The sequence below is a fragment of the Mustelus asterias genome, chromosome 25 (assembly GCF_964213995.1).
Source record: "Mustelus asterias chromosome 25, sMusAst1.hap1.1, whole genome shotgun sequence".
Classification (NCBI taxonomy): Eukaryota; Metazoa; Chordata; class Chondrichthyes; order Carcharhiniformes; family Triakidae; genus Mustelus; species Mustelus asterias.
This window is the reverse complement of record NC_135825.1, coordinates 12,316,262-12,326,895: the sequence shown is the minus strand read 5'-3', so window position 1 is coordinate 12,326,895 and position 10,634 is coordinate 12,316,262. Positions and strand designations below refer to the sequence as shown.

Below are 10,634 nucleotides of genomic sequence, written 5' to 3'. Positions count from 1 at the left end.
ATGTCTGTATGGGGGGCAGGGAGGGGGGAGATGAGGCCAGTGATGTCTGTATGGGGGGCAGGGAGGGGGGAGATGAGGCCAGTGATGTCAGTATGGGGGGCAGGGAGGGGGGAGATGAGGCCAGTGATGTTAGTATGGGGGGGAGGGAGGGGGGAGATGAGGCCAGTGATGTCTGTATCGGGGGGAGGGAGGGGGGAGATGAGGCCAGCGATGTCAGTATGGGGGGGAGGGAGGGGGGAGATGAGGCCAGCGATGTCAGTATGGGGGGGAGGGAGGGGGGAGATGAGGCCAGCGATGTCAGTATGGGGGGGGAGGGAGGGGGGAGATGAGGCCAGTGATGTCAGTATGGGGGGGAGGGAGGGGGGAGATGAGGCCAGCGATGTCAGTATGGGGGGGAGGGAGGGGGGAGATGAGGCCAGTGATGTCAGTATGGGGGGGAGGGAGGGGGGAGATGAGGCCAGTGATGTCAGTATGGGGGGGGAGAGAATGAGAATTTAATATTGAGTTTATTTGATTTTGGGAACCACTCAATGAGCTCATACACATGAGTGAAGGGCACCCGACAGGTGTCACAACAATATGTCATGTGAGATATGGAATAACACTCTTTAAATTTATCACCTGGACAGATATGCGCTGAAACTCATTAAAGGGGCTTTTGCCGAGCAAAGTCACTGCATACAAACACACAAATTAGGAACAGGAGTCGGCCATTCGTCCCCTCATGCCTAATCTGTCACTCAATAATATCATGGCTGATCTGATTGTGACCTCAACTTTATATCCCACTGACCGTGATACTCTTTGACTTCCTTGTTAGTCTAGAATCTTCCAAGCTTTATCTGAAAAATATTTATTGACCCTGCCTCCACCACCCTCTGGGAAAGAGAGTTCCAAAAATTCACAACCCTCTGAGAGAAAATAAATCTTCTCATCTCTGTCTTCAATGGGAGAAACATTGTATTGAAATGATGTCGGTGAGTTGTAGCGTCTCTCAGCATCCACCCTGTCATGTTCTCTATTAAGGACCAGACCAGACACTCCAAGGTGTTCCATAAAGTTAGCCGAGACCCAAACTTTTAGATTTGATTTTGGAATTAGGGTGAGCATAAGGTGTTTTACTCCAGGTATGATTCAAGTGACCCACGAGGAAACTTTAGTCAAAACTAACTTGTTTGAATATGTTTTTGCATGCAATTATCGGGAACTTGCCGGGCCCGATTGAATCTCCCACCCCACCAGGAGCACTTCATTCCGGCGGGGTTTGGAGAAGATCCCCACTTTCAGGGAATGAGCAGGAGAACCCGCCGGAACGAAGGGGGAGCAATCGGGGCCTCCCAGGTGTTTGGGCAGTGGGGGAGATTGGTGCCCCCTGGGTATGGGCACCCTGGCAATGCCAACCTGTGCCCCTTGGCACTTCCCAAGTAGCAAAGTGTCCATGCCCAGAGGTACCTTGACAGAGCCCACCAGTCATCGGGCAGTGCTAAGGTGTTGGGGCCTATTGTGGGTGGGGCGTAGGGGCAATCGGTGGGGGTGGGGGGTCCCGCTGCCACTCTGCATGGCGATCGATCTGAGTGGACGGAGGGAGGCCAGTGATCGGGGTGGGCTGGGGGTGTGGTTGTACGGGGGGGGCCTGCCTCCCGGGCATGGGGGGGTCTGACTCTGGGGGCGGGGGGGGGGTGGTCAGCAGGGCGGAGGGTTCTATCAGGGTGAGGGGAATGGGGGGATCGCCACTGCTGGTGGGGCTGGGCTGGATAGCGGGATGCTCCGGGCCGGGGGGGGGGGGCGTCACGGCTGGCCTGGGAATTGTCGTGGGGCCGCGATCGGGCTGGCCAGCAAACGGGGAGACTGACAGATCGGGGCCACTGCACATGCTCAGAGTTCCGGAGCTGTCAGACTCCGGCGTAAATAGGCCCCGCCCCCTGGGTGTTCAATAAGATTCCCGATTGTGAATTCAGCATTGCACAGAGTGCGGAGATTCGAGTGAGAAACTGCACTGAAAAAACAGTCGTGATCTCGAACAGTTTTCCCACAAATTCAGCACTTTTGGGAGAATCGCCCCCCTAGGTTTCTAATATTCACTCCCTGATGCCTCTCTCTGGGGTAACTTGTCCGCACCATGGTGGAGCTGATATGATCCCTGGTCATTCCTTCTTCACCCTGCATCATCTGATGTTCAAGAAATGTAGCAACACCCGTGCTGTTTGCCTGTGACAAATTCTGTGTCAATGCTGATCTTCTCACTGCTGCAAACACAGCTCTGCATTTGGTATCTGACACCTATTGTACATTCACAGTGTTTCTATCTCACACTATCCTGAGGGCAGCAACACATTTTTCTTGCAGTTTCAAACCATGAACATTGCAAGTTGCAGCAAACATGAACCCACATTTATTTCCAATGTCAATCTCTCTCTTTGCCTTTCTCATCAACCGTTAAAGAATTTGAGGAGTTAATGGAATATTGCTGTAAATTGGTGCTTATTTAGGATGGAGCCGTCACTCACAGAATTCTATACTCAATAAAAAATGATCAAACATTGGAATCATTTGGAAAATTCAGAACTCTGATTACAATCTGTTACACGTGGGTAAGAACTTCTCTCTGAGTAAATCTAAAGTTAGAACTCTCACTGACCACAGCCTTGGGTGGAGAAACAGGTTCATTTTTTATTATTAACTCATTCGTGGAATCAACAACAACAACAATAACTTGCTCTTTATAAAGTACCTTTCACTCAGTAAAACCTCCTCCGGCATTTTACAGGAATGTCATCAGACAAGTGTTGCTGCTGAGGCAAAGATTAGAGGGGGGTGCGGGCGGGGAGTGCGATTCTCCCATTCCGACCCGCGAAGTTTTGTGCGCGTCGGGTTGGGAGATGTGCGTGTCGGCCATTTCCCGGGATCCCCGCGAGCGTTTACGAGCCGCGCGCATCTCCCAACCGGAAAACAAATGGCACCGTTGGGACCGCGCTGATAGCCGGTCTACCGCTAATTTGCATAACTTACCATACTTTAGCATTCCATTATCAGGATCGACACGGCAAGCTCCGCCCACGTTAGCGTCTCCCACCTCTTTGGTGTGATGTCCATTTGGCCCGAATCAGGGTCGGTTTAGAAAAGTCTCAAGCTGGCGTGGCAGCGTTGAGCAGGTGTGAGGAGGGAAGTGATGAGGACCTGAAGTGAGCAGAGTGCGGGGGATGTTGCTGGCAGGCAGGCCCTGGAGATGCTTGGTGGACTTCCTCCTGGCTGTGTTCAGGGGCTGGCCCATGGACCAGTGATACCTGAGGTGGGGGGGGGGGGGCGGGGGGGCGGGCGGGGGGTCGGGGGGGGGGTGGTTTATTTTCTCAGAGCTCTGTGGGGGAGGGGCATTGAAGGAGTTGTGCTCAGCCTTCCCCTTGAGGGCACTGTGCAGTGGCATTGTCTTGCTGCGGGGGGGTGGTCAGAGACTGCACTGAGTGCTGGGGTTCTGGGGGGAAAGGGGGGGGCGGGGGGGAGGAGTGCACCATGTGCTGACTGAGGCCCAACCAGAAGAACCAGCTGGTGCTCCAGGCCGGGGTGCTGAGGTTCAGACATAGACTGCATGGGATCTGCTGTCTCTGGGCACCCATCTGGTGCTGATTTGCAGTCTGTCTCTGCCCCGTGACAATGACCAGCAACACCTGCCTGTAACGGATGCTGCAGTTGTAAACATGGCAATGGCTCAAGGGCGCGCATTGCCCACGGCTGCACACCGACCTGCATAATCTGTGCCAGCATTTGTCATGATGGGAAGCTCACACAACCTAATCAGGTCACGCATGGCACCAAGGATTGTGTGGTGTTGCCAGCTCCCACAAGTGCGTGTACCGGCCCAAGTGAGGGATTGGGTTGATGCTGGGTCGATGCAGCCAATGACATTAATCTGTCATTCTTTGCTCTTTCCAAACCCCTCTGTGCAGATGGATCTTGGACTGGTCGATTTGGAGCTGGCCATTATGGTGGCAGATGAGGAAGAGGAGGAGGCAGCTCAGGAGGTGGAGAGTGTGGGGAGAACACCGCAGGAGCAGCCAATACCAGTCCCTCAGAAAGGAGGGCAGGGGGCTGCCACTGAGGGCCAGGAGGTGGGTGAGTCATCTCCCAAATGGGTGCACATTAGGCGGAGGGTGCAGAGGGCAAGGAGGTACAGGCCCTGGAATTCATTTGAGGCCTTCTCGGAGGCGATGTGCCATCAGTGGCTGCGGCTGTCCAAGAGCACGGTGCGGCACCTGTGTGAGGTGCTCGTACACCTGGGTATTGGAACCCCCTCCCGAGACCTCATTGGCTGGAAGCCAGAGAAGTTTCTGGAAAGGCGGAGGGGGAGGGGGACAAATGTACGCATCTCGGATATACCAGCAGCGAAGACTCGATGAGGGAGGCGACATTAACCATCCGGAAGACTGGCCAGAGAAGGAAGGAAGGAAGAAGCTGCCATCGAGAATCACCTTCGTGACGACGGACCAGAGGGTCTCAGAGAATCGGGCCTGCAGTTTAACCAAACCACCTTTGCGGTTGGTACACTTGAATCTGGGTTAACCTCTTGTTTTATGTGGGTAATTTAAGGGTTAATAGTGTTATTCTTAATAAAGTTATTGAACGACTACCTGAGTTTGTCCTTTGTCCATCTTGCAAATAAGGGCACCAGGGTAAAACGTCTGAGTGAGTAAAATGGCCGAAATTATCTGAGGTTTTACAGGTACAACAGTGGGATCTCCCAGGCCTCCATGCACAGATGTGTGCAGCAGGTCACAGATGCCCTGTGTGCCTGGGCAGGACAGTACATAAACTTTGATGTGGGCCGTGCACAGCAGGAGGCCCGGGCTGTAGGCTTCGCTGCCGGTGTCACAACAATATGTCATGTGAGATATGGAATAACACTCTTTAAATTTATCACCTGGACAGATATGCGCTGAAACTCATTAAAGGGGCTTTTGCCGAGCAAAGTCACTACATACAAATTAGAAACACGAGTAGGCCATTCAGCCCCTCATGCCTCATCTGTCATTCAATAATATCATGGCTGATCTGATTGTGACCTGAACTTTATAACCCACTGATCTTTGACTTCCTTGTTAGTCTAGAATCTTCCAAGCTTTATCTGAAAAATATTTATTGACTCTGCCTCCACCACTCTCTGGGAAAGAGAGTTCCAATAATTCACAACCCTCTGAGAGAAAATAAATCTTCTCATCTCTGTCTTCAATGGGAGAAACCTTATATTTAAATGGTGTCGGTGAGTTGTAGTGTCTCTCAACATCCACCCTGTCGTGTCCTCCATTAAGGGACCAGACCAGACACTCCAAGGTGTTTCATAAAGTTAGCCGAGACCCAACCTTTTAGATTTGATTTTGGAATTAGGGTGAACATAAGGTGTTTTACTTCAGGTATGATTCAAGTGACCCACGAGGAAACTTTAGTCAAAACTAACTTTACTTAAGAAACAGTTAGAATCTAACAAAAAAGAATTAGCATAACTTTTACCAATTAAAATACTTAAACATGACAAAGTATAATTCTTACAAGCTTGCGATCTCTATTGTTCCAATTTAGCACATCCCTCAGTGAGACATATATCCCATCTTGAGAAACAGTTTGCAAAGAAAGCAAATATGCTTCATGAACACTTGGTTTCCAGCCTTTTAGCACCTCCAGTCAAACAGCAGGACAGCACTTTCTAGAGAAGGATATATTCCAAACAACAGAACTTCAGAGAAGTAAACCTAGTCTGTGGCAACTCCCAGTCTTCAGACATCAGAATTGGAAATGGATTCCTCACTCTGCAGCTTCCAAAACATCACCTTCTCAGAGAAAGAGACTTGTTTCCTGGCAAATTCCAGTCTCCAACTTCAGAGAGGGAAACTGAGAGGCACTACTCTCTAACAACTCAAAGCAGAATTTGACTTGATCTTTCTGTGTAAACCTAGCTCCACCCAGTGATACGATTGCACCTGTCACTCATACTAATCAAGCCCTACTCTGCAAAACCCCAGGGGCCCACTGAAAATAAAACAGAAAAACATTAGTCCAGATTAAAACAAACATCCTTGCAATTAGGAGCAATTATGCTGCTGCAGTAACAACACACTGCTGCTGGACAAAGCGGCATGGGTAACAAAAAAGAATCTGCGAAAACAGATCCTGCGTAAGAAACGTGACAATACATTCCTTAATTCACAATATTTTCACATGAGCCAATCCTCTATCCATGCCAGAATATTCCCTACAAAACCATCTTGCGTATTAACATTTTGTATGGTACCTTATCAAATGCCTTTTGAAAATCCAAATATACAACATTGACTGGTTCTCCTCTATCTACTCTGATTGATTCCTCCTCAAAGAACTCTAGTAAATTTGCCATGCATGACTTTCCCTTCATGAACCCAACCTGACTCTGCCTGATCACATTATAACTTTCCAAAGGCCCTGATATTCTCTCCTTAATAATTGATTCTGACATTTATCCAATAACTGAAGTTAGACGAATCCAAGGAATTTCCCATTCTGAGGTTATACAGGCGCATTGTTCCATCCCTGGGAACGTGGAATATTAAGAAGTCTCACAACACCAGGTTAAAGTCCAACAGGTTCATTTGGTAGCAATATATCATCGTGGAATATATCATTGGAGCGACTGATATCCAGTGCATGAAAAAAATCATGTTGCCAATTCCTAACAGAATTTGTTCATCTTTAAATTGACAAAGAGTAAGATGAGAATATGAAACAAGAAATATAGACATTTAATCAGCAAACAGATCAATTATTCTCCAGATGTCGATATACAACCTGAAGGTCACAACCACGGTTTGGATTTTGATTCCTCCACTCAATGTTTGGTCGAAATCATGTTGGTTGGTTTTTGTTTTTTTATTAGTGTCACAAGTCGGCTTCCATTAACACTGCAATGAAGTTACTGTGAAAATCCCCCAGTCGCCACACTCCAGCGCCGGTTCGGGTCACTGAGCGAGAATTCAGCATGGCCAATGCACCCGAACCAACACATCTTTCAGACTTCATTTAATAATGAAAAAACATTCTATTATGTAGATTTGTTAAAAGAAATGTTCAAAGCTGGATGAGGATTGAATATTTGACCAGGATGCAAAATTCCTTCGATGTGGATGGAATCCCGGAATCTTCATTTTCCCACTTTGGTCCAACTGTGAGAATTGGATTCATTGAGTGACTGGAAAAGAAAATCATCAGATTCATTGAGACTGGGAGAACAATGCATCAATTGACATTTCAGTCTTGAAAAGAATTCTGGAAATGGCAACAATTTGGGGCAGTTTCGAGATCACATTGATCGCCCTTTGCATGTGCGCTGGGAAACACTCGTTTGGATCCTTCATGAAGACACATAACCTTATTTACCCACAGAAAACCAATGTTCCCCTGAAGCTGTGATTATGGACAATTGACTGGAGAAATTGATTGCTATGTCCATGTTTCTAAAAATATTTTATACAGTCCAGTTGGTGCTTCCAGCAACAACATCATTGGGTCTGTGTCTCAGCCTCTTACTGCAGTCTGAATCATTTGAAATCTCCTCCAGTTCCTGTCCAGAAACAGTCAGCCCTGTTGCCTTTTTATAACCTTTCCAATTTCCTTCCTTTTCCTTTTGCTGACAGTTTAATAAGATTGGATGATAAGATGGAAGGGTGCTTCCATGGATGGGTTACACAGGAACACAGCAACAAGAGCAGCTCATTCAGCTCCTCGAGCCTGTCACACCAACCTGCAACTCCACACAGACACTCACCCAAGGCCAAAATCGAACCTGGGTCCCTGTCTTATCTAATCCCAGCTGTGAGAATTCTAATTGGCCCAGCATCCACAGATTTTAGGATGGATTAGTTCCAGGTTTCCATGACTAGCTGTGTGAAAATAATACTTTCTAATTTCACTCCTAAGTATCTAAGCCCTCACTTTTGGGTTATGGCCCCGTGTACTCCATCTCCCCACTGGGCAAAGAGTTTCTCTGTACCCACCATACTGAATCCCATAAAAACTTCAATCACCGATCCCAGCAACCTCCAAGTGTGAGGAAATGCAGCAAATTTGTGCAATGTCTGCACATAATTTACTCCATTCTTCCCTGTATCATTCTGATGTATTGATATTGCAGAGATGGTGGTTTCGTGTCAATGTCACTGGGCTAGTAATCCAGAGGCTGATAATAAAGTGCTGGGAACATGATTTCAACATAGTAGCTGGTGGAATATAAATGCAATGAATTCAAATTCAATTGATGAATCAATCTGGAATTGAAAATCTGACCAATGGTGACCAGGAAACTTGTCATCAATTGTTGTAAAAACCCATCTGGTTGGTTGGAGATGGTGATAAACGGTCATAAATTGTCATAAGTGCTCACTAATATCGTTCACGGAAGGATATCTGTTTTCCTTATGCAGTCTGACCTCCATGTGACCCCAGACCCACCGCGATGGGTTTGATTCCGAACTGTCTTCTGAAATGGCCAAGCAAGCCACTCGGATCTGGCAATTAGGGATGGGCAACAATTCTGCCCTTGCCAGTGACGTCCACATCCCGTGAAATAGAACAGTGTCCATGCAGCGCCAATGGTCAGTGCCAGTGTCAGTGTCCATGCAGTGCCAGGGGTCAGTGCGGGGACAGTGTCCATGCAGTGCCAGTGGTCAGTGCCAGTGTCAGTGTCCATGCAGTACCAGGGGTCAATGCTGGGGCAGCGTCCATGCAGTATCAGGGGTCAGTGTTCATGCGGTGCCAGTTGTCAATGCCTGTGTCAGTGTCCATGCAGTGCCAGGGGTCAGTGCCCCAGTGTCAGTGTCCATGCAGTGCCAAGGGTCACTGCTGGGGCAGCGTCCATGCAGTGCCAGGGGTCAGTGCCAGAGGCAGTGTCAGGGGATGGGGGGGGCGGCGGGGGGGGCGGGGGGGAGGTGTGCATGGGGTTGTGCAAGGGGAGGGGGGTTTCATTTTCACTTTTGTGCATCAAGTTGACTTTCAAAAATATCATTTTGATCTTTAAGAAACTGAAATTTCTGGTGGGATGGGCAGTATCCTGTCCCTTCAACATTTATACACATATTCTTCACCATATTTCTTCACCGCCCCTTTTCCTGCCCCTGCCACACTTGGAAATGAAAGGTAAAATTCCCCCCCGTGTTTAATCCTGTGGACATTGACATCAGTGCAAGTTTCTCTGCACAATATCTGTGATAATTACAAAGTGCTCAGAATGATTGTTGTAAAGTCCATAATCCTCACCTGAGATTTTCTCGTGTACCATGTGACCGAAATCACACAAATCACCAGGAGGGTAAAGAGCCCCCAGCGAATCACATTCCAGATGAAGGAACTGAGCAAACTGGAAGAAATACAGAATGATTTGAAGGGAATGAGGCAGCTTCGTGTTTGAAACATTAATCTCCTCTTTACACTGTGACCTATTGTAGCAACGTCGCACAGACAAGGCACGTTAGCTGGAGCAATCAACTAAAGTTTCACTGATCAACTTCATGATCATTAGATACAGATCAAATGGAGCTGGTTTCATTAACTTTCCTCAGTATATCTGGAATGCTGAGTAAAATCTTAGAAGTAAGAATGTTATGAATTGACTGGTCATTGGGACAGAAACATTGTCTGGTGCAACATAACATTGGTGAGATATCTGTTCAGTGAGTAAGAAACTTCCAATAACATCATCCCACACTGTTTCAAAGTAGAATCATATTCCACTCAATATTAACTCTGCTCCTCTCTCCACAGATGCTGCCGGACCTGCTGAGTTTTTCCATCACTTTCTGTTTTCATCATCCCACAATTCCCTGGTGCACCTCCTAACAGGAAATTCGGAACCAGCCGGAAGCAGATGGCCTCAGTTTGGGAACAATGTATTAAACTGGGCAACTGAGAAGGAGAAGATGACAGTGAATGCAATGTTCCTGTCAGCGATACTCCAGAACACACCGGGTTAAGGGAATCTGGCATCGCTGGAGTGTGACAAGCACAACTCCATGAGATTGGGTTCACGGTGAAGTGATTAACATGAATAATGAAAACTGCAACATCTAAGGTGTGGCAAACAGAGAAAGCTCACTTTTTAGTCTGAATTTCCACTGACAGAAGCAGCAACTTGTTAGGAAGCTAACACAATAGCATTATGTAAACACAGCCACTGGGTGGGATGGTGAGCCCGGGTTGGGGGACCACAGGAATGCTGTTGGGGATTCAATATCTGGCAAAACCTGGAGGGCGCAGGTGGCTTCATCAGATTCACCACCATAGTGGGTGAGAACCTGATTTACAAACATTTTAATATATTTGGATATCATTCAAGACCCCCCACCGACCCCCACCGCCCCTCTCCCCACCCCCCCGTCCCCCGCCCCAGATATTGAGCCCTCGCTGTGTTTTCAAACCAGGGCAACGTGACATTATATTGGTGCATTTTACAACAGGTTCACCTGGACATGATGGGGAACCCCCTTCCTGGGCAAGAGGGATATGGTCAGGCAGTGGCCTGGCAATGCCCTCTGGCACTCTCCCTTGGCACAGGTTGGCACTACCAAGTTGGCACCATGCCACCCCAAAATTGCCAATTTGGCAGTGCCAACCTGTACCAGTGG

The 10,634-nt window shown here is 48.1% G+C and overlaps 1 protein-coding gene across 1 annotated transcript in view; it reads right to left on the bottom strand.

The window, feature by feature from the left end:
• Nucleotides 1–5,433: 5,433 nt before the first annotated feature.
• LOC144511708 (titin-like) overlaps nt 5,434–10,634 on the bottom strand; it is a 301,563-nt gene continuing 296,362 nt past the window's right edge. The window contains 2 exon segments of the mRNA XM_078241933.1: nt 5,434–7,207; nt 9,271–9,370. Of these exon segments, the coding sequence (XP_078098059.1) occupies nt 7,160–7,207; nt 9,271–9,370 (148 nt within the window). The 3' untranslated portion in view covers nt 5,434–7,159.